The sequence below is a fragment of the Bufo bufo genome, chromosome 1, assembly GCF_905171765.1.
Source record: "Bufo bufo chromosome 1, aBufBuf1.1, whole genome shotgun sequence".
Classification (NCBI taxonomy): Eukaryota; Metazoa; Chordata; class Amphibia; order Anura; family Bufonidae; genus Bufo; species Bufo bufo.
The window spans coordinates 714,246,344-714,272,975 of record NC_053389.1 but is presented as its reverse complement, the minus strand read 5'-3'; the positions used below and the strand labels follow the sequence as shown (position 1 = coordinate 714,272,975).

Here is a 26,632-nt window from a genome sequence, read left to right as displayed (position 1 = left end):
AGTTTTATTCTTTCTTTGTGCAGGTATTCGATCAGAGCGCTCTCTCAACAGATGCCAAAGAAGAAATGTACAAGCTGTACCCTACTGCCAGGAGGGCCCACCTGAAAACTGGGGGAAACTTCCCGTACTTGTGCCGGAGTGCAGAAGTCAACCTTTATGTACAGGTATGCATAAGTCTTCAGTGTACTGGGCCAGATCTGTGTTCTAGTAAGGGTCCATTCACACGTCCGTTTTTTCTTTCCTGATCTGTTCCGTTTTTTGCGGAACAGATCTGGACCAGATCTGGACCCATTCATTTTCAATGGGTCCTGGAAAAAATCGGACAGCACAATGTGTGCTGTCCGTTTCCGTTGTTCCTTTCCGCATGTCCGTTTAAATATAAAACATGTCCTATTTTCCGCAAAATTCGGATCCTGGTACAATACAAAGTCAATGGATCCGCAAAAAACGGAAGACATTCGGATGTCATTACGTATGTCATCCGTTTTATGCGGATTCCGTTCCTGGAAATTACATTTTAATTTTAATTTTTTTTTTCAAAAGAAATCCAAACAACTTTATTTGCTTATTGAAATTTATACATGTTTCAGTTTTTTTGCGGATCCGCAAAAAACGAATGACAACCAGAAACATTTTCAGGAACAACGGATCCGCAAAAAACGGACCGAAAATCGGGATATAGAAAAATACTGACGTGTGAATGTAGCCTAAGGTTGAGAAAGATTTAACCTTTAAAGGGATTCTGTCACCAGTTTCTTACCCCCCCATTTTAAAAATATGGTTATGTTCATGGAGCTCTAGCGATTCCTAATGTGGTCTTATAACCGAAATCCGTAGGCTCATTTTGTCTAAAAAAACGTTATAACTAACCTGTCATTCATCTCACAAATGTGCCCAAGGGGATGATCATGTCTTCCAGATGCTGCCCGTACCCGCCGCCGTTCGTGCCCAGCTCCTCCTTTGCTGTCATCAGCGCCGCCTCAGAATCCTTTGCTACGCCTCCGGCTCTCCCTCACTCCCCCCTCCTTCTCTAACATCCCGCGCGTGCGCACAGGCCTGTGCCTGATGCGCATGTGCGGACTTCTCCGTTCGGCTTCATGGAGCGAAGTGCGCATGCGCCGTCACTTCGCTCAACCACTTGCCGGCGCATGCGCACTTCGCTCCATGAAGCCGAGCGGAGAAGTCCGCACGGGCGCATCAGGCACAGGCCTGTGCGCACGCGCGGGATGTTAGAGAAGGAGGGGGGAGTGAGGGAGAGCCGGAGGCGTAGCAAAGGATTCTGAGGCGGCGCTGATGACAGCAAAGGAGGAGCTGGGCACAAACGGCGGCGGGTACGGGCGGCATCTGGAAGACATGATCATCCCCTTGGGCACATTTGTGAGATGAATGACAGGTTAGTTATAACGTTTTTTTAGACAAAATGAGCCTACGGATTTCGGTTATAAGACCACATTAGGAATCGCTAGAGCTCCATGAACATAACCATATTTTTAAATGGGGGGGGTAAGAAACTGGTGACAGAATCCCTTTAAGTAAAGGAACTGCACTCAGTTTTTATTCTTGCATAAAGTGTCTTTTCCCAAAAAATATTTAATATTTTTTTACATTATTATTTTATGTGATCCACCACCAGATCGCACAAGGATGCATGGAATACAGCAACGTTTGACCTGAAACGTTGATGTGTTTCATATAGTCTTGTGTGAATTACAAAAAATACAAAGACACACCTTATGCAAAAATTTAAATTGCTGTACCTGTACTTAAGCATTCTGCATTCACAGACCTAGTGGTGGAAAGGGTCACTGTGGATGAGCACTGACCGAACGCTACAGAGAAATTGTTGTCATCTTATGTAAAGCGAGGTTCAGAATGTCCATCTAGTTGCCATGTCCATCCAGATAAAAGCATAAACCCCCATGATACTGACTCAAGCCCCTGGATGATCTACAAAAATTTGGTAGCCATAGCTATTAAAACTATTGCACTCAAGACATCAAGACCTTTTTTTAAATGAAATGTGTCGCCAAAAATATTATCTCAGTTAAAACCAGTTAGTGACATACACCCCTTTTTTTCCCTCCTAATCTGTTTTTATTTTCTGATTGCAGATGTTTGTATTCTATTTCCTGAACATGATTATGGCGGCTGCCATCTTGCCTGAGCTGTTCACAGCATTAAGAAAATTGCTTTACGGCAGCCCCATGGGCCATAGACCGAGAGTCCGGAGGGGACCTCATTGACTACTATGGGAGAGTTTTCTAGGCATGCTCTGGGACCTGTGCAGAGGTCCTTGTCAAAGCTTATCTATTCTTTCTCGCCCATATTCATTGGGGGACACAGAAACCGTGGGTATAGCTATGTCCTGTAGGAGACGTTGACACTAGGCAGAAGTTTTTGTGTCAATAGGAAGCAAAACCTGGCTTCTTTAAGATTTTTTATTTTAGTTTGTTTTTTCTTTTTCAGGTGAGAAACAGTGGTGGCCTAGCCTCCCTGTTCTCCCGGGGGAGCATGCCAGTGTTGGTCCGCCACACTGCCTCCTCCCCCACAAGAAGACAAGGTGGACCAGGGCAGCTTTGCTCCCCTGCATCCTGCCAGCGGAAGGGTCACCTGTCCTGTCCCTCTTCCAGTGTCCTGCCTGCCAGTAAATGAAGAGGTGAAGAAGGGTGAAGATGGCGGCAGGACAGATAAGTAATGCCTGCTCCCGGCGTGGTTTCTAAGGCTTGGGATCACCCCCAGACATGCGCTTTTGGCACGTCTAACCAAAAATACAGCTATTCCTGTAGCTGATGGATCCTCTCTTCAGACCCCTGAAGACCGTCGGATGGAATCCTTGATGAAATCCCTCTTTGCAGCTACAGGGTCAGCCCTTAGGCCCGTTTTCGCCTCTGCGCGGGTGGCAAAGGCGATCTCTGAGTGGGGCAGCCAGCTGGACCAGGACCTGGTATCCGAGGTCCTTGGCACAGCTGATCACCCAGGCGGGTAAGTTCCTCTGCGAGGCGTCCTTGGACGCAGGCACCCTCATTGCGTGCTCTTCAGTGCTTGCAGTCACCTTACACCGCGAGCTCTGGCTAAAGGTGTGGGCAGTGGACGCGACTTCCAAGTGTTCCCTAACCGGACTTCCCTTCGCCGGGGCCCATCTCTTTGGGACCCGGCTCAACGAAATTATTTCCGAGGCCACAGGAGGTAAGAGCACCCATCTCCCACAACCTAGAGCGAAGCGTGCCTCACACGCTAGGTAAGGTTCCTCCCGTGGTAGGCCCTTTCGTCAATTTGCTAGTTCCCGCCCCGCGGCGAGCTCTGCCGCGGGGGGGGGTTTACTTCCCAGGATTGGCGCAAAAAGACGTCCTTTCGGGCGCAGCCATCAGGGCGATTCTTCTATCCCTCTGGCACTGGACCCATCTCCTAAGGGGTCTCCCGGTCAGAGTTCAGTCGGACAACGCCACAGCGGTGGCGTACATCAACCACCAGGGGGGACGGGGACGCGCAGCTTCGCGGCGATGCAGGAATCTGCCAAGATCTTGCGGTGGGCAGAGGCCCACGTACCGGCAATTTCAGCAATCTACATCCTGGGTGTGGAGAACTGGACCGTGGACTTCCTCAGCAGGACGACAATAGATCCGGGCGAGTGGTCCCTGCACCCGGAGGTGTTTGAGGCGATCTGTCTGCGTTGGGGTTGCCCGGACGTGGACTTGATGGCCTCGAGACGCAATCGGAAGCTTCCCACCTTTCTCTCCCAAGCAAGAAATCCGGAAGCTTGCGGGTGGACCCCCTGATCTCCCCTTGGCAGGGGTTCTCCCTCCTTTTACGTGTCTTCCCTTCCCCCGGTGGTTTCTAAGGCTTGGGATCACCCAGACATGCACGTTACGTGTCTCCCTTCCCCCTCCTACCCAGGGTTCTAAGGAAGATCAGGATGGAGGGCATTCCGACAATCCTAGTTGCCCCGGATTGGCCTCGTCGCGTGTGGTACACTGACCTCGTTCTCCTTCAAGGAGACGTTCCTTGGTCACTGCCACTCAGAGACTACCTTCTTTCGCAGGGTCCGGTCTTCCATCAGCATTTAAGGTCTCTTAGTTTGATGGCGTGGCTATTGAAACCGCCATTCTGACGCAAAGAGGGTTTTTGGCGGATGTCCTCCTCACTGTGATTCAGGCCAGGAAGCCTGCGTCCAGGGTGGGCCATTTATATGGATACACCTTAATAAAATGGGAATGGTTGGTGATATTAACTTCCTGTTTGTGGCACATTAGTATATGTGGGGGGGGGGGGAAACTTTTCAAGATGGGTGGTGACCATGGCGGCCATTTTGAATCCAACTTTAGTTTTTTCAATAGGAAGAGGGTCATGTGACACATCAAACCTATTGGGAATTTCACACGAAAAACAATGGTGTGCTTGGTTTTAACGTAACTTTATTCTTTCATGAGTTATTTAAAAGTTTCTCTTTGTTTACAGCCATTGACATGTCGCCGAGGTTAAAGGGGTTGTCCGGGATTAGGGACCATTGTTTAATAAAATTGCAGATGCACACACTTTACATACACCCATGTCCTACCTTTTCAGCATGTTTCTAAAGTACCCTTTTTACCAAAAACCTTTATGGCAGGAAGTAACAGATTTCTTTCAGTCAGTGACGTACCGAGTCCCTTGCAGAGGCGGAAAGCTTCCTCTTCCGCTGCTCCGGGAGCCCGGTGACGTCACTGACAGCCTCATTAATTATTCAAAAGTCTAGGAGGGGCAGTAACTCTCCTGGCTAAGCTCCGCCCCTCCAGTCCGGTGCCGATATTGATGGCAGCGGCTCAGGAACGGAGCCGCTGCCATCAGCAGAGAGCGTTAGCTGTAACTGTAACAGCTAACACCCGCGGCATCCAGATCTATGTGGTTGAGAAGGAGGGAGCTCCCTCTCTCTACCATCGCGCCCCTGCTGCTGCTATTGCAACGGCGCGATCGTTGCCATGGCAACCGGACGCCTAACAAAGGCGTCCTGGTTGCTATGGACCTAAGTCTCTCTCTCTCTCTCCCCCTCTCTCTCTCTCTCTCTCTCTCTCTCTCCCCCTCTCTCCCCCTGTGCTGCTGCCCTCGCCGCTGCCAATAAGAAGAGACGGGAGGGGGGGGAGGGCTGTGACCATTGCGTCACCAATGAAGAAAAATGACCTGTAATACAAATACAGGAGGCGGGTGCCGGAATCAAATAGCCGGCACCCGACCTCTGTGACAGGGAGCTGCGATCAGCTGCAGTTGAGTTAACCCTTCAGGTGCGGTACCTGAGGGGTTAATTGTAGCTGATCGCAGCTCCCTGTCATAGAGGTCGGGCGCCGGCTATTTGATTCCGGCACCCGCCTCCTGTATTTGTATAAGAAACATTGGTGGCACAGTGCGCCCCCCCCCCCCCCCCCCCAGTGTAATAAACGTTGGTGGCACAGTGCGCCCCCCCAGTATAATAAACGTTGGTGGCACAGTGCGCCCCCCCCCAGTGTAATAAACGTTGGTGGCACAGTGCGCCCCCCCCCCCCCCAGTATAATAAACGATGGTGGCACAGTGGGAAGTGCCAATGAGGGTTAAAAAAAAATTAACTCACCTCCTCCAGTTGATCGCGTAGCTGCCGATCTCCTGTTTTTTTCTTCAGGACCTGTGGTGACGTCATTGACCTCATCACATGGTCCATTACCATGGTGATGGATCATGTGATGAGCACAGTGATGTCACCTCAGGTCCTTTGACAGGTTCTAGAGAAAGACCAGGAGACGATCAATTGGAGGAGGTGAGTGAATTATTTTTTTTATTTTTTAACCCTCATTGGCACTGCCCACTGCGCCACCAATGTTTATTCTATTGAGGGGGGGCGCACTGCGCCACCAATGTTTATTCTATTGAGGGGGGGCGCACTGCGCCACCAATGTTTATTCTATTGAGGGGGGGCGCACTGCGCCACCAATGTTTATTCTATTGAGGGGGGGCGCACTGCGCCACCAATGTTTATTCTATTGAGGGGGGGGCGCACTGCGCCACCAATGTTTATTCTATTGAGGGGGGGCGCACTGCGCCACCAATGTTTATTCTATTGAGGGGGGGGCGCACTGAGCCACCAATGTTTATTCTATTGAGGGGGGGGCGCACTGAGCCACCAATGTTTATTCTATTGAGGGGGGGGTGCACTGCGCCACCAATGTTTATTATATTGAGGGGGGGTGCACTGCGCCACCAATGTTTATTATATGTACATGAGCCCTGATGGACTGTTTTTTTAGACAAATTTATGACAGCACACAGGCAGCATTTGTGTTTTTTAACTGCCGCATAAGGGCTTATTCACGTGCCCGTGCTGTTGACCGCAAATTGAGGTCCACAATGCACGTGGGCCAGCCACATACAGATCATGGACCCATTCACTTGAATGGGTCCAAGATTCATCCGTTCAGCAAAAAGATAGAGCAAGTTCTATCCTTTTTCTGTGCAGAGGAATCGAATGGAACCCCAGGAAACACTCCGTAGTGCCCCATTCCAAATCTCATGATTTGCATTGGTGAATCATAATGCAAATGGAACAGTGCACATATATTGCGGATCCACCAATGCGATCCTCAATAAGGCTACTTTCACACCTGCGTTCAGGTGTCCGCTCGTGCGCTCCGTTTGAAGAGTCTCACAAGCGGCCCCGAACGCAGCCGTCCGGCCCTAATGCATTCTCAGTTGACGCGGATCCGCTCAGAATGCATCCGCCTGCCAGCGCTCAGCCTCCGCTCCGCTCAGCAAGTGGACACCTGAACGCTGCTTGCAGCGTTCGGGTGTCCGCCTGGCCGTGCGGAGGCGAGCGGATCCGTCCAGACTTACAATGGAAGTCAATGGGGACGGATCCGTTTGAAGATGACACAATATGGCTCAATCTTCAAGCTGATCCGTCCCCCATTGACTTTCAATGTAAAGTCTGAACGGATCCGCTCAGGCTACTTTCACACTTAGATATTTTTCTAAGTTATAATGCAGACGGATCCGTTCTGAACGGATGCAAACGTCTGCATTATAGGAGCGGATCCGTCTGAGCAGACATCAGACGGACCCGCTCCGAACGCTAGTGTGAAAGTAGCCTAAGACTTCTTTCAGACAGGAGATTTAGATCTCACAAGAGGTCTCCAAAACAGATCAGTTTTGCCCTAATGCATTCTGAATTGATCTGCTCAGAATGCATCAGTTTGGCTCCGTTCTGCCTCCATTTCACATTAGAGGCAGACAACAAAACGCTGCTGGCTGTGTCCGCATAACCAAACTGAGCCAGACGGATCCGTCCTGACACACAATGTTAGGCCTTCCTCACATCACTTTTCTCAGCAATGCGGGCACATATGAACATGGGACCAACAGAGATGTCTACAGCTGCCAAGCGCTCAAGTCAATGGGGACAGATCTGTTTTTTATGACACAATCTGGCACAATAGAAAATGGATCCATCTCCCAATGACTTTTAATGGTGTTCAAGATGGATCCATATTGGCTAAGGTAAAGATAATACAAACTGATCCATTCTGAGCGGATGCAGCAATTTGTATTATCAGTGCGGATCCATCCATGATGGATCCACACCAAACGTGAGTGTGAAAATAGCCTTACTCTGTAGCAGAGCAAAACTAGGGAAATTGTAAAACATTAGCAATGCTAAGATATATTACTAATAATTGGTTATTGTAATGATGAATGCACACATAAAACTAAAAATGAGATACCATTGTGGAAAGATGGAGCTGCTCCCTGTGTTCGTTCACTGTCTGCAAACACTGAGCACATGACATGTGCAAGAGACAGAGGGGGGAGGAGTTTATGGGGGAGGAATATGCAAGAGGGGGGCGGATCTATGGAGGAGGCTGAATATGTATTAGGGGGCGGATCTATGGAGGCGTGGATGATGTGGAGGAGGCTGAATATGTATGAGGGGGCGGATGCAGGGAGGGGATCTTACACTGTAGAAACCAGGAGCTGCTGAGCTGCACTGGGAGCCACAATGCTTTGCAGCAGGAAGTGATGGCACATAAACAGATATGTAAACAGTCTGCTGGGGACTGTGGGAGCCATGCAGCAGTGTAAAATCTACCTAAAAACATCTTAGGAAGATAGATTTGGCTACTAACAGTGAGTAAGCAGTTTTAAAAAAAAAAATTTGATCCCGGACAACCCCTTTAACACGTGAGGAGCGGATATAATATTGTGTTGATGTCTGGTGAACGCAGTAACCGGGTCATTGCAGCAGATTTCAATGCAAAACACCCTACGAGACCACCCATCTCCCATTCTACAGTTAGCAAACTTGCTAAGTTTCGTGAAACTGGTTCAGTGTTGGATTTGCCAAAATGTGGACGCATGAAATCTGTCTCTAATGAAGAAACATCAGTGGCTGTCCTAGCTTCATTCAGCAAGAGCCCACAGCGTAGCACTCGCCGCATGTCACTGGAGAGTGGCATTAGTCGAACATTCCTTCAGCGGATATTAGTTACTCCCAAATGGCACCCTTACAAACTCCAGCTACTGCAGCATCTCAACGAGGATGACCCAGATCGGCGCACTGAATTTGCAGAATGGGCAAAACAAAAATTGGAACAGGACCCTCAGTTTACGCAGAAGATTTTGTTCAGTGATGAGGCAAACTTTTATGTGAATGGTGAAGTTAACAAACAAAACCACCGCTATTTGTCTGACACCACCACATTATGGGTGTCGGGTCCGAGCATTCCTAGATGAACAGTTTCCTGGAAAGTGGATTGGTCGTCGTGGGCCAGTTGAATAGCCCCCAAGATCTCCCGATCTGACCCCCTTAGACTTTTATCTTTGGGGTCTTCTGAAGGCAATTATCTATGCTGTGAAGATACAAGATGTGCAGCACCTGAAACTACGGATACTGGAAGCCTGTGCTAGCATTTATCCTGCGGTGTTGCTATCAGTGTGTGAAGAGTGGGAGAAGAGGGTTGCATTGACAATCAAACACAATGGGCAGCACATTGAACACATTTTATAAGTTGTCAGAAACTTGTAAATAACTCATGAAAGAATAAAGTTACGTTAAAACCAAGCACACCATTGTTTTTCTTGTGAAATTCCCAATAAGTTTTATGTGTCACATGACCCTCTTCCTATTGAAAAAACAAAAGTTGAATTCAAAATGGCCGCCATGGTCACCACCCATCTTGAAAAGTTTCCCCCCTCCACATATACTAATGTGCCACAAACAGGAAGTTAATATCACCAACCATTCGCATTTTGTTAAGGTGTATCCATATAAATGGCCCACCCTGTATTACAGGACCTGGAGGTCCTTTCTGGGCTTCTTTTGAAGGCCGGAACATCCCCCCACTTCGTTTTTCTCTCCCCAAGGTCCTATCATTTCTACAATCGGGGTTGGACCTTGGTCTAGCCCTTAGTTCTTTGAAGTGTCAGGTGTCGGCTCTTTCTATCTTTTTCCAGTGCCCTCTGTCCCCCATGGGGCCCATAAAAACCTTCCTTCAGGGAGTGGCACATACGGTTCCTCCGTACCGTCCTCCTTTACTGCCTTGGGATCTGAATTTAGTCCTCTCAGCGCTCCAGGCTTCTTCCTTTGAGCCCTTGTGGGAGATTTCACTCCGACTCCTGTCCTGGAAGGTAGTTTTTTCTTGTGGCTATCACATTCATCAGACTGGTGTCCAAGTTGGTGGCGCTCTCTTGTAGAGAACCCTTCCTGGTTCTTCATAAGGATAAAGCGGTTCTCCGGCCCATTCCTTCCTTTCTCCCGAAGGTGGTCTCTAACTTCCATATGAATGAAGAAATTGTCCTTCCCTCACTGTGTCCCTCTCCTTCACACCCTAAGGGAAGGGAGTTACACCATTTGGATGTTGTCAGGGCTCTGAAGATTTATTTAGCAGCCTCCAGTGCCTTCCGACGTACGGACTCCCTTTTTGTCATCCCGGTAGGTCCTCGCAAGGGATTGGGGGCCTCCAAGGTGGCAGTTGCACGTTGTATTCGGTCTGCAAATGCTGAAGCATACCGCGCCCTTGGGTATCACGGCTCACTCCACCAGAGCGGTGGGCGGATCTTGGGCTCGGAGGAATCGCGCTTCGGCCGTGCAGTTGTGCAAGGCGGCTACTTGGTCCTCCTTACACACATTCACCAAATTTTACCAGGTGCATTCTTCTGCATCGGCGGACGCTGCCTTGGGCTGCATGGTCTTGCAGGCGTCAGTTTCTTAGATGCCTGCAGGGACTCTTGCTTCCATGGGTCTGTGGTTTTTCCCTCCCTGTGGACTGCTTTTGGACGTCCCACGGTTTCTGTGTCCCCCCAATGAATATGGGCGAGAAAACGAGATATTTGTAAAACTTACCAGTATAATCTTTCTCGCTCTTCATTGGGGGACACAGCACCCACCCAGTATTGTTATTCGGCCACAGTTGCGACAGTTGCTGGTTAGAACCCCGTTGGGTCCTTTTGGCATTGTTGGTGTTCCATGTTTATTTCATTGACTAACTTGCTTCTCCTACTGCTTGTACACAAACTGAAGCTCTTCTCCAGGCTGGAGGGGGTATAGCTGCAGTGGGAGGGGCTAACAACTTCTGCCTAGTGTCAACGCCTCCTAGAGGACATAGCTATACCCACTGTTTCTGTGTCTCCCAATGAAGAGCGAGAAAGAGATTTTACTGGTAAGCTTTACAAAAATCTTGTTTTTCTTGTACAATCACCTACTGTGAATGGTGCATGACTTTTTTTTTTTTTTTTGAAATATAATTTTTATTAAGTTTTTCAATTATTTAGACAATTGTACAGCATCAGTACATCTTTTTACGTCTCCACAAAAGTGACAATATGCACATTATTCATTAACAGTACAATATAATACATTCAATTCTTCAACCCTCCCCCCTCCTTACTGGAAAAACATTTAACCCCCCCTCCCTCCCTCTCTACTTCTCTGATGTGCTTAACATTGCTATCAGTCAATCTGAAGTCTCCCCAATGTTTGGCTTAATTTTTTCTTTAAGTACCATTCTGACAGAATGAATGGGGTCATTAAAATGCGCATATCCCTGTCTGAATATACCACTCTTATAAAAGACTCCCATCTCCTGAAAAAGGAGTTTATGAATCGCTCCCCCATTTGTTCCGCTTCAACCTTTTCCATATCCAGACAAAGTTTAGCATGGCTGAGGACCTCCATCATTGATGGTAATTGAGGTTTGAGCCAATGCTTAAGGATACAGCGTTTGGCTGCCAGTAGCAGGATGTGGATAACTGGTTGTACACTGGTCCCATTCGCTTGAGCATGGAAAAGAATCAAATCAGGAGACAAAGGAATTGAGATTTTCAGATATCTTTTAATTTGAGACCTAACTAGCTTCCAAAATTTCTGAGAGGCTGGACAGGACCACATCCCATGACTCAAATCAGATTTATCCAAATGACATTTAGGGCATCTAGTTAACCTATCTGAGGATAGGAGGGGAGAAGAGAATTGGAACCCATAGATAGCCTTATGGATAAATCTAAAATGAGATTCCCTCCAGACTTGGTTAATAATCACTTTATTGACTATATTCCATCCTTGAAGTACTAACGTATCTGCATCTAGTGAGGGGAATATTTTTTTCCAATGGGAGAAAACCTTGTCTGCCAGACACTTTTGCTTGCTATCTCGTAGCTCGTGATATAGATCTGAAAGTGATCTTTTTTTGGAGCCATCTCCCACCAAACGATCAAAAGAATTGATAGAGAACTCCCCTACCATATTTTTCACTCTAGGTCTGAGAAAACTCATCAACTGAGCATGCGCCAGAAAGTGCTGTGGTTTGACTTGTGGGAATCTATTTTGTAACTCAGTGAAAGACACATAGGTATTAGTTTGCCTATCCCAGAAGTCTTGAACCTTCCTCATACCAACTTGCTTCCATGGTTCAAAATGTTTTGCTTCAGTGCCTGCAGGAAATTCCGGGTGTCCCCAGACCGGCATAAACTTTGAAATCATGAATGGAAGCTTGAAAATTTTCCTCACCCCCTTCCAGGCCGCAATAGTGTCTGTCAACAGAGTGCTTTGCTTGGCCACAAGGGGCAGAGCAGAGAACTTTGTGTGGAGAAGTGCTCCCAGGGACCATGGTCTAGCTAATTGGGACTCCAGCTGTGTGTTAGTGTAGAAGTTAGATCCGAAAATCCAATCAATACCGTGTCTTAATAGGCCGGCCAAGTTATATGCCCGTAAGTCAGGTAGTGCCATTCCCCCTGATCCTTTTGGCAGTTGAAGTTTCGGAAAAGCTATACAAGGTTTGCGTCCCCTCCAAATAAAAGCTCTGAATGCTGACTCCAACTCCAGTATATCCTTATGTTTGATCAGAATGGGATCGTTTGCATCGGATATAAAAGCTTTGGAGTGCACATCATTTTTATTAGTTGAACTCTACCTCCTAGGGACAGCGGGAACTGCATCCACCTCTGCAGGTCTCCCTTGATCTTTTGGATAATAGGTGGATAATTTAAAGAATAAAGTGACCCCGGGTTTCTTCCTATCTGGATACCTAGATATCTAATTGACTTCGTAGCTACCTGGAGGGGGACTCCCAACGGCTTTCCGCCAGTGCTTGCAGTATTTGGGCCAATAAACAAAATCTCAGATTTGGTTGTATTGACTCGGTATCCTGCCCTAATACCAAACTCCGAAAGTAGTTGAAACAAGTGAGGTAAGTCTCTAAAAGGATTTAGAGACTTCTAAGAATACTAATAAGTCGTCAGCAAATAACACTTGCTTTAGTTCCTCGTTCCCTACCTTAATTCCCTCAATCTTGCTATCCCCAGCTATCCTCCTGGACAGGGGCTCTAAGGCCAGGTTGAATAAAAGGGGGGACAGAGGGCATCCCTGCCTAGTACCCTTGCCCAACCTAAAGGGCTGTGACAAAAACCCTGGGGTATGAATCCTAGCCCATGGATCTGAGTATAGTGCCCTTATATATTGACGGAAGGCCCCGTCGAATCCCATCACTTCAAGTACCTGCTCCATCCATCCCCAGTGTACATTATCAAAAGCTTTTTCAGCATCTACTGTTACTAATGCTGGGGATGGATGGAGATCAGGTCGAAGTTTGACCTCATCTAAAATCGTAAGTACCTTACGGACATTAGTAACTGCTGCCCTGCCCTGTACAAATCCCACCTGGGCTGGGGAGATTAATCTTGGTAGTATCTTTGCTAATCTATCCGCTAAAATTTTGGAGATTATCTTCAAATCCACATTTATTAGGGAAATTGGACGATATGATGATGGGTAGGCTGGGTCTTTCCCTGGTTTTGGTAAGATTTTAATGTGGGCCGTATTAGTTTGATTCGGAATTGCCTTCCCCCTGCATGTAGTTCGTAAATACTTGTTCCAGTAGAGGTGAGATCTCCGGGGACAAAAGCCGATAAAACTCACCAGAAAACCCGTCTGGGCCTGGGGCTTTTCCCAAGGATAAGTTTTTTATAGTAAATTCAATTTCCCCCTTGGAGATGGGGGCATTGAGAGCGCTTTTCTCCTCCTCGCTAAGTTTCGGCAAAGATACTTTCTCCAACCACTGTTTATTATCTAAAGGAGGGGTGTTTGGGGCCTTGTAGAGATCTTCATAAAATGTTTTCAGGACTGCATTTATTTCTTTGGGGTGTGTCTGTAAGTGACCCAAACTATTCCTAAGGGGAGGTATGACAGTAGTAGGTCGATGACCTTTCGCTAGTCCCGCCAATAATTTCCCAGACTTATTACCTTGCCTATACAGACGAGCTTCCCATTTTGATTGGGAGATCGTTTCCCATCTATGCAACCACTGCTCATATTCCTTTTTAGCCGACTGCCAGGTGTTTTTTAAACTGGGAAGTGGTTTATTCAAAAAGTTAGTGTAAGCTATCCTCAATTTGTCACTAAACTCTGTTATTTTGGCTCTAATGTTTTTCTTTTTACTACCCACAAAAGCCATAATCCTACCACGTAGAACCACTTTACCCGCATCCCAGAGACTCTGAGGACTTACTGTGTCTCTATTGTCCTGGAAATATTCCAGCCACCACCCCTTAATCTATCTTTAAAATCCTCATCTGAGAACAGATTAGAGGGAAACCTCCAAATAAAATCGGAGCCCCTAAGGATACGGTCCCTGAGCAGGATTGAGACTGGAGAGTGGTCAGATATTATCAATTCCTCTATCCGGGGATCACATACAAGAGAGACCACTCTTGCTCACAAGTAAGTAATCTAGACGGGACCAAGAGTTGTGCGCGTTGGAGAAGTGTGTGAATTCCCTGCCCTCAGGATTAAAGGCCCTCCATGTGTCAGTTAACTGAGCGTCTTGGAGTAACGATGGCAGCCTAGAATCTCGTGTGCCTAAGCTCAGGTCTCTAGGTCGGTTTCTCCGTCTATCCTCCTCCGGGTTCACCACTGCATTTAGGTCACCCCCCCAAGATCTTCAGTTCTATGGGATCTCCCGTAACACGAGCCCCCAAGGAGTTGAAGAACCCAGCATCACGTTCATTCGGGCCATAAACATTATATAGGCTTATATCCCCTAAGTGTGAAGTGAGATGGATATGAGCAATCCTGCCCTGCGAGTCATGGAAATGTTGCACCACATTGTATGGAAGCCCTTTTTTTTTTAACAGTGTGAGCACCCCAGCCTTATTACCTACTGCCGGGGATCCAAACACCTCACCTACCCATAGTCGCTTCATCCTAATAAAGTCCCCCTGGTCTAAGTGAGTCTCTTGGAGCAGTGCTATGTCTGCTTTCAGACTTTTCAAGTGCTTCAAAATCATTATACGCTTATGAGGAGATCTAAGACCCTTAAGAGTGTCAGCCATGAGGGTAGACCCAAAAAAGATCTATGAGAAGCAATGCTAAGAGAGATATCCCGTGCCCCCAGTTCCATCCCCCCCTCCCCCCCCCCCCCCCCCATAACTTGCCCATCCCAACATAACTTAAAACTTGAACGTCTAATTAAAGACATAAACCAAGGGCATCCGCCCCTACACAGTGTTAAAGGCTTCACTTCTTCCCAACACTCTGGTCATGCATGCATAACTCATCAGCACACTATAATACATCACATCTCTCCTCCTCTTTCGCACAGCGACTTCTTACATAGATTAGTATGCAGCCATATTAATGATCACACCTACAGTCATAAAACTAATAATGGCAGTAATAATGACAATAATGACGAAGCGGCAAAGCTCGCCTTCTGCGGCCGTATATTGAGGTCTGGCCGAATGTCCCGTGCAAGAGGCCTATCGAACATAAGAACAATAAAACAAAAATAGAATAAAAATAGAATAACTGATCCGAACTTCAGTAGGAACATATTAAGTATTATTACTCATCTTCACCCCATGATAGCGAATGTCCCTCATCCTGCCTCTTTCGGGATAACTGCTGGGGCGCGCCACTTCCAAGCAGGTGGACCCGTGGCACCTCTTGACGACGTCATCTCAGGTGATGCCGGTGCGATGACTGACTGTATTGCTACGGTACGTAATCGCTGGTAACGGGGTTCGTTCCATCGAGCTGATCTTTAGATGCCGACTTGCTTCTGTAGGTGAATCGAAGGTTTCCACAGACCCGTCTGGTTGCTGCACCCTTAGAATTGCCGGGTATAATAAAGAGAAGCGGATCTGTGCCTTGAACAAAGCAGAGCAAATAGGGGCAAAAGCTCTTCTGCGCCTGGCGACATCTGCAGAAAAGTCCCCAAAGATAAGCACACGTTGCCCTCGTAACTGCACCCCTCCGCCTTGTTGTTTATATGCCCGGAGTATGGCAGATTTGTCGGCATAGTCCAGATATTTAACTATAACTTGGTGGGGTCTGCTTCCTCGCGTTTGATTTGGGCGGGACCCACGGGGCCTAGTGGTGTCATCAGGTTGCGTGTTCAGGCCCACCCGATGAGCTCTTTCCACCTTGCATTTGGCCCCTAAACCCAACACCTCCGGCAATTCGGACTCACAGATGGCGATGAGCTCCCGTGCCGGAATGTTCTCGGACAAGCCTATCAAGCGGAGGTTGCTCCTTCTGGAGCGATTTTCCAGGTCGTCTACTTTACTCCACAGCTTTGTATTCTCAGACACCACCTGGGTTAGATGATTTTTTAGCATCTCATTGTCAGCTTCTATGTCCGACATCCTGGACTCTAGCTCTTCCAGGCGGGCCCCATGTTGCGTGACCTCTGCTTGTATCGCCGCAAGAGATTGTGCCACTGTAGAAGAGTGCTTCTTGTAAGTCCGGCGATATCCGAGCCGCCACCTCCAGCGCTAGCTGTTTATAATCCACTGAGGGAAGATCTTCATCTTCGGCGGGAACCGGGGGCTGCTGGGGCGAGTCGCTCGGCAGGAATTGAACTGCAGGCTCATTCTGGCGGGTTGCCATTTTAGGTTCAGTTGGCGCCTTTTCTGGTTTGGCCAGATTTTTCTTCGATTTGCTCCCCATGAAGATTAGGTAACGGTCCATAAACCGCCCGGTAAGCTGTAAAGTTGATTGTCCCAACTGCCAGCGAGTATCAGGCAGCTGGTTTGACTGGGAGGATGTAGTCGCTGAGCTGCAGAGACGGAGCTCCTCTCACATGCGACCAGTCATGTCGGCGCCGGAACCGGAAGCCGGTGCATGCCTTCTTATCTATACACAAAGGTGATATAATTACAGGCAGGATTAGAATGACTGACAGATAAGCAGTTAACTGCAGTAAAGAGATCTGTACAGACCAATAAATGGCGCCTATTATTTGGCTTAGTGACCAGTGTAAAAACTCAAGGATTTTATTTAACCACCTCCCGTCCACACGTTGACTATAAATGTCCGGGAGGTGGTTCTCTATTTCTGAATAGACGTTCCAGAACGTCCATTCAGAAACTGCAGCTGCACGCTAATCGTGCAGCTGCTGATTAGGTTGCCCGCTGTCAGTGACAGCAGGGCAACCCAGAGAGAAGGCAGGGACAGTGCCCAGGTGTCCCTGCCTTCTGGATCGCTGCATACACAGTGCGCTTCCTGTTTCGGCCCGGCAGTCATGTGATTGCCGTGACCGGAGAGTGCAGGAGCTGTGTGAGGTCTTTCAGACCTCGATCAGCCCTGCACTGAGGCTGTACAGTGCTGTATTGCGCTGTACAGCCTCTCTTGGGGGGTGTATTTCTCCTGTAACTGGGGCTACTATGTCAGCCCCAGTTACAGGAGAAATCAACAGTGAAAAAAAAAGTGAAGTAAATGTCCCCCAGAGGTCTTGTATGACCTTATGGGGGACTAAAAGTGTAAAATAAAAAAATAGTGTTAAAAAAAAAAAGTTTCACATGTAAAAAAAAAAATAATTCCCCAAGTAAGGAATAAAAAAGAAAATTGAAAAAATTAAAAGTTACGGACGCGGCAATACCAAATATGTCTGTCAGCTCTATAAATTTATCACATAATCGACCCAGCCCGATAAACACCTTAAAAAATAAAATAACTGTAAAAAAAAAAGCCATTTTTGTCACCTTACATCACAAAAAGTGATCAAAAAGGCATATGTCCCACAAAATGGTACCAATTAAAGTCACCTCATCCCGCAAAAAATGAGCCCCCTACATAAGAAAATCTCTCAAAAAACTATAGCTCTCAGAACATGGACACATTAAAACATATATTTTTTTTTTGTTTCAAAAATGCTATTGTGTAAAGCTTAAATAAATAAGAAAAAGTATACATATTAGGTATCGCCACATCCGTAACAATCTGCTCTATAAAAATGTCACTTGACCGAACCCCTCAGGTGAACGCTGTAAAAATAAATAAATAAAAACTGTGCTAAAACAACTAATTTTTTGGTCACCTTGCCCCATAGTGTTATAATGAATGATCAAAAAATCATGTGTACCCAAAAATAGTACCAATAAAACTGGCACCTTTATCCCCTAGTTTCCAAAATGGGGTCACTTCTTGGGAGTTTCTACTGTAAGGGTGCATCAGGGGGCTTCAAATGGGACATGGCATCTAAAACCATGTGGAGTTCCTTTTCTTCTGCACCCTGCCGTGTCATTTATGGGGGTATCCACTATGTAGGCCCCACAAAGTGACTTCAGACCTGAACTGGTCTTTTTAAAAGTGGGTTTTGGCAATTTTCTTAAAAATTTTAAGAATTGCTTCTAAACTTCTAAGCCTTCTAACGTCCTAAAAAAAATAAAATGAAATTTCCAAAATGATGCCAACATAAAGTAGACATATGGGGAATGTTGAGTAATAAATATTTTATGAGGTATCACTTTCTGTTTTAAAAGCAGAGAAATTGAAATTTAGAAAATTGCAAATTTTTCAAAATTTTTGGTAAATTTGGGATGTTTTCATAAATAAAGGTGAAATATATTGACTCAAATTTATGACTATCACGAAGTACAATGTGTCACGAGAAATCAATTTCTGAATGATTTTGATAAGTAAAGGCGTTCCAAAGTTATTACCACATAAAGTAAGATGGGGATTTGCAAAATTAGGCCTGGTCAGGAAGGGGGCAAATGGCACAGATGGGAAGTGGTTAAATGTAGATATTGACATGGAAAATTAAAAAACATCGAAAATTCTTTAAAAATACATTAAACAAAATTTTTTTATTTTAAACAATGTCCTATTCTGATGGCACATTCCCTTTAAACCCAAGGAATGACTGCTTCCTCTGTCAGAGTTAAAGGTGTTATCTTGGATAAGATATTGATGGTTAACCATCAGATCTGCGGGGCTCTAACCCCTGCTGATTAGCTGTTAGAAGAGGCCTGGCACTCCGTGAGCATGGCTGCCTTTTCCGAGGCCAGTGACATCACCATACATCAGTCACGTGGCCTACCTATAGCTCAGCCCTATTCAAGTCAATGGGGCTGAGCTGCAATACCAAACTTGGCTGTTATCTAATGTACAGGGCCGTGCTTGGAGAGCACAGCAGCTCCCTAAAAAAAAAAAAAGCTGAACAGCGGGGGTGTAGGGACTCAGACCCCTGCCGATGTGATAATGATGACCTATCCTGAGGATTGGTCATGATTTTCTTTTTCTAGGATTTAACAACCTTTTTAAAAGGGATGCCTGGCTTCAGGAGGGAACACCGAAGTGGCCAGTGTTTGGCTGCAGCAGTCATGTGTTGTTGACATGACATCACCGCTGCAGCCGGGTAAATGGAGTCCAGCTGATCCCGAGGGTTGTCTGGTTTTCTCCTGAAACCAGACCTCCCTTTTAAAGAGTAACTAAACCTATGTTTAAAAAAAAAAAAAAGGGGGGGGGGGGGGGGCGCAGAAGTGTGACCCTTGAGCTTTCATCGGCTCTGCATGGCTTTTCAAGCACGTGGAGTACCGATTCCATATGTGCTTTATGTACCGGAATAATCCATAGTCTACATTCCTGAACAGCCAAGCAGATGAAACCCAAAGGGGAAGAGCACACCGAGCAGCACTTCTGCCTCTCATTTCTTTCAACCAAGGTTTAGTAATCCTTTAAATAATCAGTGTAAGATCCCCTCCATACAAAGTAGCATCAATACATGCATGTAGCTGAACATCTAGCTACAAATACAATCCATTTTTATTTTCTTACCTAATACAAAGCAGTGTCCTAAATTGAAAATGGAGTAGCTGCGGCCCATTTTATCAGAATAGAATAGAGTTTGTTTCCTCTTTCTTCGGTTTTCCTTAACTTAAATTGCAACATGTCCATTGTCCAGGTAGCCTGAGTGTCATACAGTACCAGCAAAGTGAATGAGATGTGTCAACTCTCGTGTACACGTTACATATTTTTTCGGTGCAGAAATTGACCTGTGGTTTTTAAGTTTGAAATCTGCAGCATGTCAATTGTTACTGTGGATTTCACACTTTGCTATACAAAGGCTGAGATTGGGGCAAAACTGCATTAAATTTGGTATGCAGATTCTGATGCTGAGATATGGGCTCAGAAATTCTGTGTGCAGGTAGTCTTGGGATCCTTTCATACAGCTGATTTTCTAAGAGTGCTGACTGATATAACAAATCAGTCAGCACTCTGGTAAAGAGGCTTCACACTGGCTGATGAAAACAGTATAGGGGGAAAAACAATCCTTACTACGATCATTCGTCTGCCTTTATAGTCCCCTAACACGGGACAACGATCTAGCAGATTGTTGGGAAGGAAGGCTGTAAAGGGCCCATTACACTTTTCATATTATGTCTGCATCACGTCCCCTATTTAATTGGAAACCAGCCTTCCCATGAACGTTCAACTGATCACTAGGCTCAAGTAAAGGGGCCGTTACCTGCAGCTCTAAATTTTAATTTTCTCACCCATTTTCCTTGGGGGACACAGGAGACCTTGGGTATAGCTCAGCTCCCTAGGAGGCGTGACACTAAGTGAAAACTGTTAAGCCCCTCCTCCACAGCTATACCCTCAGCCTGGAGAGAGAGACTGCCAGTTTTTGCTTAGTGTCCAAGGAGGCAAGACATTCCCTGCTCTGCAGGGCTGTTTTTTTTTTCTCATAATTTTTTTCTCTGGATTTCTTCTTCTCTTCAGGGACAACAGAGACACACTAGACCCCTCTGTTTCTCCCGGGGTCGAGCTGCGCCAGTACCGCACTGCTGCTTCCCCCACAGAAGGCAAGGTGGACCAGGGCAGCCTAGCTCCCCTGCATCCCGCCAGCGTAAGGGTTGCCCGCACGCCAAGTCCCTCTTCCAGCGTCCTGCCACTACGGTGCCAGTAGCTGAAGGGGCGACCCTGCTGGAACGGACCCGAGGGTGAAGACGCCCCTCCCTTCTACCCGGTCTCCTGCGTGACTAACCCCCATACTCTGGCAGGCTGGCTCCTGGGGTGTCTCCTGTCCTACAATCATCCTCTCCCCTGAAATGGCTGATAACAGGGGGCATACTCGGGCAGGCTGGCTCCTGTGGTGTTGCAAGGGCTGCAATCCATGCTCCCAGCTCCCCCCTTCTCCTTCCCTCCTGCACCCTACCTCCATGGGACATTGGCGGTCACCTCACCGCTCCTCCGCGGCAGCCATGGTATAGCCGCTCTGCCTCTTTTCCCTGCGGCAGGCCCAGACCCTCCTCTGCCCGCCCCTGCTATGGGGATTCACGGGCTCCCGGTCGCCTGACTCTTCCGGCCGTGGGGTGAGCTCCCGCGGCCCCGGCCGACCGTCGGTACTTCCCGGTTGGCCGGGCGCCACAAATTTAGGCCCCGGCTTCGCAGCCTACTAGGCCGCAATTCTGGCCCTTCTTCTCCAGGCCCCTGACTCTTCCGGCCCGCAGGTTGGGCACCCGCGGCTGGCATGTACATGCAGACGCCTTCGCGCCGCTCTGGGTCTCTCCAGGCCCCGGCTTCGCGGCCTACTAGGCCACAATTCCGGCCTTAATTGCAGGGAGAGGGAACTTCTCCTCCTCCTCCAGGGGATCGCTGCACCGCCCTCAGGCTGCATCTGCATGGGCCGTCTCCCATGTAGAGGAGGCCCTCTGAGATCCGGGACTTCCTCATGGGCCTGTATGGTGGCCCCTTCCTACCGCTCAAAGAAAGAAAAGAATCCGTATCAAAGTTGTACGCTATGGAATTCTTGTTGGCTGCGCTGGACGCTGCAGCCTGATCTCGGTAGAGCTGGCCATGTGCATGCCCCCCTTCCATAGGCGGCATGTTGCGCTCCCCGGACACGGCGCTGGTCAATGTACACACCCCCTTCCTGCGTTCCTACTGGATTAAGTGCGGCCATTTGCATGACCCCCTTCTGGGCGGAATTTGGTATGCCCTACTTCTCTGAAGTCGGTACTGGTCTTGGGCATCACCCTCTTCTTAGGCAGGCCTTTACACTCTTTCCGAATGCAGTGTTTGCCAGGTGCATATCCCCCTTTTCTAGGCGGACTGCTTGCGTTTAATCACATACTGTACTAGTTTTGTGCATGACTCCCTTCCAGGTGGCATATTGCACTTCTGTAGATACTGTGGCGCTCTGTGGACGGCCCCCTTCCCAGAGTGAATATCCGCTCTTCTGCTCCCCCACTCCGGGTGGCTACGGGACGAAATTGCTCGTGGGCCAATGGACCAGCTTTGCCAGACTCTTCCGCCCGTGCTACTGGTCTGTGTCTGATCACGTCGTTTTTTGTTTTTTTTCTCGCTTGCCTAGGCAATTTCCAGCGGGCACGCTGGTTTTCGCTCTCTGCCGTGCTTCGTCCAGGATCTATTATCGGACTTGGAGATCTTACCTGCGGTTCTGTGGGAAGCTGGGCGTTCCCCCACTACACCTTTCTCTCCCCACGGTTCGGTCCTCTCTCCAGTCTGACCTGGACCTGGGACTCCTCCTCCGGCGTCCCCTGGCCCCTCTCGGGCCTGTCAAGACCTTCATCCACGGGGTGGCTCATTGGTTCCTCTGTACCGTCCCCCGGTACCGCCCTGGGAACTAAATACTGTGCTCTCGGCGCTCCAAGCTTCCCCTTTCGAGCCGTTACAGAAAATATCTCTACGCCTTCTGTCCTGTAGGTCCTGTTCCTTGTGGCCATCATGTCTGACGGGTGTCTGAATTAGCGGCCTTTTTTCTTGTTCCGAACCTTTCTGTCCTTCCCCACGACAAGGCTGTTCTCCATCCGGTCCCTTCCTTCCTTCTGACGGTGGTATCTTTCTTCTCGACGAGGCTATCGTCCTTCCCACCCCTGGGAACGGACATTGCGCTGCTTGTATGTTGTTCGGGCCTTGAAGATTTACTTGAAGATCACCGTCTCCTTTCGGCGCTCTGACTCTTTTTGTGGTAACGGAAGGTCCGCACATAGGGTTGCTGGCCTCCAAGGTGGCTTTTGCCCGCTTCATCAATTGGTTATTGCTGAGGTTACCGCACCAGGGGCAAGGTTCCGCCTTTCGGTGTCGCCGCTCATTCCACCAGAGCGGTCCATGCCTCATGGGCCCAGAGACATCGGGCTTCTGCCGAACATTTGTGCACGGCGGCCACTGTTCTTTCTTGCATGCCTTTACGAAGTTCTACAGGGTGCATACTCATGAATCGGCAGATGCTGCCTTGGGCCGCCTGGCTTTTGCAGGCGGTGGTTCCTTGATGCCTGCGGGTGCTTCGCCTTGGAGCTGTGGTCCCTCCCCTCTTGGACTGCTCTCGGACGTCCCAAGGTCTCCTGTGTCCCCCAAGGAAAATGGGCGAGAAAACGAGATTTTTGTATAACTTACCAGTAAAATCTCTTTCTTGCTCTTCCTTGGGGGACACAGCACCCACCCATTCATTTTGTTTTTTTCAACACGGTTACAGACTTGGTTTACCCCGTTGGGTAGTTGGCTGGTTGGTTCCACATTTTTGGTCATTGCCTTTTTTCACTACTTGGACACGCAACTGGCAGTCTCTCTCCAGGCTGAGGGTATAGCTGCTGGAGGAGGGGCTTAACAGTTTTCACTTAGTGTCACGCCTCCTAGGGAGCTGAGCTATACCCAAGGTCTTCTGTGTCCCCCAAGGAAAGAGCGAGAAAGAGATTTTACTGGTAAGTTATACAAAAATCTCGTTCAATCTGTTGATTGAATTATCTGGAATAAGTTGCACAGATAACACTTAAAACCCTCAGAGGGGTTTTCTAGGATTGGATTCAAAGGTAATAGTTTCCTTCCACCAGAAACGCTGCCACCATTCACTATGGGCTATTATTGCTGTTTTGCCTAATTGATGTGAATGAAAATAATCTTTAAAGGGGTTCTCCAGGCTTTTAATATTGATGACCTATCCACAGGATCGTTATCAGATTGGCAGGGGTCTGATACCCGACACCACCGCAGATCAGGCTACTTTCACACTCTCGTTTTGTGCGAATCCGTCACGTTCAGATAATACAACCGTCTGCATCCGTTCAGAACGGATCCGTCTGTATTATCTGTAACATGGCCAAGACAGATCCGTCTTGAACACCATTGAAAGTAAATGAAGAACTGATCCGTTTTCTATTGTGCCAGATTGTGTCATAGAAAACGGATCCATCCCTATTGACTTACATTGTGTGGCAGGACGGATCCGTTTCATCAGACGGACACAAACGCTGCAAGCAGCGTTTTGGTGTCCGTCTCCAAAGCAGAATAGAGACGGAACGGAGGCAAACTGATGCATTCTTTTCCATTCAGAATGCAAACTGATCCGTTTTGGACCGCTTGTGAGAGGATCTCACAAACAGAAAGCCAAAACGCCAGTGTAAAAGTAGACTCAGCTGTATGAGGAGATGGCACACACAGTGCACATGCAGGAAGGGAGACGGCACGTGCACACTGCGTTCACCTTCCCGTCATACAGCTGATTGGCGGGGGTGCCGGCCGATGTGATATTGATGCCCTATCCTGAGGATAGGTCATGAATATTAAAAGCCCGGACAGCCCCTTTTAATACCAGACCCAGCTCATTGACAAGTTTTACTTTTCAGCCAGTCATAATATGAGTGTTGCCTATTTGTCACGTGATTTCCTAAAAAGCAGTATGTGACTTAGTACAGTGAGGCTCCTCTCTGCCTGAGACTCCGGTAAGAAGAATTTGCACTGGCAGCAGGAAAGGTTTGGGGGCTGCTGCTTTCCCTATACTGCAATTTATAAAAAAGGTTTGCCAAGCTTTGTCTAAAGACTTGTACTCCTAGGGCAAACTTAATCATGCAACCAAATTCGCAATTTTGCGGAACCGGTGCGGACCCATTCATTTCAATGGGGCTGCAAAACATGTGGACAGCACACTGTGTGTTGTCCACATCCGTAGTTCCGTTCCGCGGCCCCGCAAATAATATATAGCATGTCCTATTGTCTGCAATCGCGGACAAGAATAGTCATTTCTCTCATAGGGCCCACCATGTGCGGTTTGCAAAATGCGGAAGGCACACCGCCGGTATCTGTATTTTGCACATCCGCAAAGCACTATGGCCGTCTGAATGAGCCCTAAATGAAAAGTAAAATGTCTCCACATTCTTTCATTTTAATTGAAGACTTCATGGTTTGCTTTTTCAGATTCACCTGCGTCAGTTCCATGGCACCAGATATGCAGCAATAGACCCCACTATGATGAGTGAGGAGGAGTTGGAGGTACAGAAAGGAAACCTCCACCCGAGTGAGGAATCTCAGGAGACTGAACCCTTATTATAAGACTACACCATTCCTCGTGTTCTGTCAGCCAGGTGGCATTTACTGAAGGGTACTTCAAGACGGATGTAAGGAGTAATGAAGTGACATGTCAGCCACGTTTAGAAGTTCTGAAATCTCTGACTGTGTGCATTAGAGACTTGACCGGTTTTACTGCTCCGAAAGACTTGGGCCGCGCAAGTGATCAGAATCGGCCAGATCCTCAGACATTTCCTGACGCAAGACGCCAATTCTGGACAGGGCTGCAATATTTTTCCTGATTGGAAACTGTCCTGGTCCTCAAAAATGAACTCGGACCTATTAATTGTTTAAATTTTAAAGGGGGAATCTGTATCAAAAAGGGCTCTTTCAGGTAACCTGTAAAGAAAACACACTTTCAGCAGTACTTACCCTTCCGTTGATCTGCCAGTTCCACTATCTCGGCTGCAGGCTGTTCCTCTGTCACGATCGGAGATGCTGTATCTACATTATGTGGAACAGGAAGAAACGGCAGCACATCCAGTTGCGATGTCGGAGGAAGAGCCTGCAGCCAGGATTGCGGAACTAGCAGAGCGAAGAGAGGGTAAGTACTGCTGAAAGTGTATTCTCTCCACAGGTTGGTTAAAAGCCATTTTAGATACAGGCCCGGACAACCCCTTTAATGTACAGTAGTCCACCGTAGCTAACTTTTTTTCCGCTCCCTCTTCAGAGTGTACGGGAAACTTTTTGTGCTGGGGTAACGGACCAATTCCTATGCTGTTAAGCACCCTTAGAGTGCCTGCAATGGAAAGCATGTCAGGCGTATAAAAATGGCTGTTGTGGGTGTTCTGTTCCTTTTTTTTTAAAGTTCAGTATTATGTTTCATCCTGTAATTTATTTAATGCTGCAAAACGCCCAAAATATTAGAAGGTTCACATGCAACCCATTAAAACATATTGTAAGGCATCGATCATGAAGAGAAATCCAATCAAACAATTGTAATGTTCAATACCAGTCCTTAATATCCACCTGGAATACAGATTACACATTGTAAGGAAGAAAAGCAAATGCAAGCTGTGCTGGCAGCAGATCTTCAGGACATGTACAATCCAGACAGGTCCAGTGCCTTACTACTTTTCCTGTTGTGTCGACACTTTGTATTCGGAGTGCAGTTGTATATAGTTTAGCTGTACATTACATTTATATTTAGCTGTATATTGTTTTTGTAATATGGATTTTCATTCTTCTTTACATTTTCTTTCACATTTTGAAGTGCCAATCTCCATAAATCTGACTGGAAAGGCTTCCAAGGAGCATACAATCTAGTTTTTAATGGAGTTTGTGTTTGAATAAAGCAGTAATTGTACATGTTTTTTCTTTTACTCTTGGCTTTTATCCTTCCTGAGACTCAAGTGTTCTCTGAACATAGGTGGAAGTGTATCGATGGCTCTACCGCTAGACCTCCATCTTAGACAGTAGCCACAGTTAACCTCAGGTTTGTGGTAAATTTTGTTCCCCTACACCCTCACGGTCTGTAATGTCCACTAGGCCTGCAACCAAGGGAAATTCTGCCGTAGCCATATTGCCATAAAGTACTATTCTGAAGGCAATGCAAAAAC

The 26,632-nt window shown here is 47.4% G+C and overlaps 1 protein-coding gene across 4 annotated transcripts in view; it reads left to right on the top strand.

Moving 5' to 3' along the window:
- Positions 1 to 26,395, top strand: part of SPG21 (SPG21 abhydrolase domain containing, maspardin) — a 66,952-nt gene extending 40,557 nt beyond the window's left edge. For all 4 annotated transcript variants that reach the window (XM_040414264.1, XM_040414265.1, XM_040414266.1 and 1 more), the window contains exons 8-9: positions 24 to 164; positions 24,924 to 26,395. In XM_040414264.1, coding sequence (XP_040270198.1) covers positions 24 to 164; positions 24,924 to 25,058 — 276 coding nt within the window. In that variant the 3' untranslated portion in view covers positions 25,059 to 26,395. The remainder of the gene's footprint in view (positions 1 to 23; positions 165 to 24,923) is intronic.
- The last annotated feature ends 237 nt before the right edge of the window (positions 26,396 to 26,632 follow it).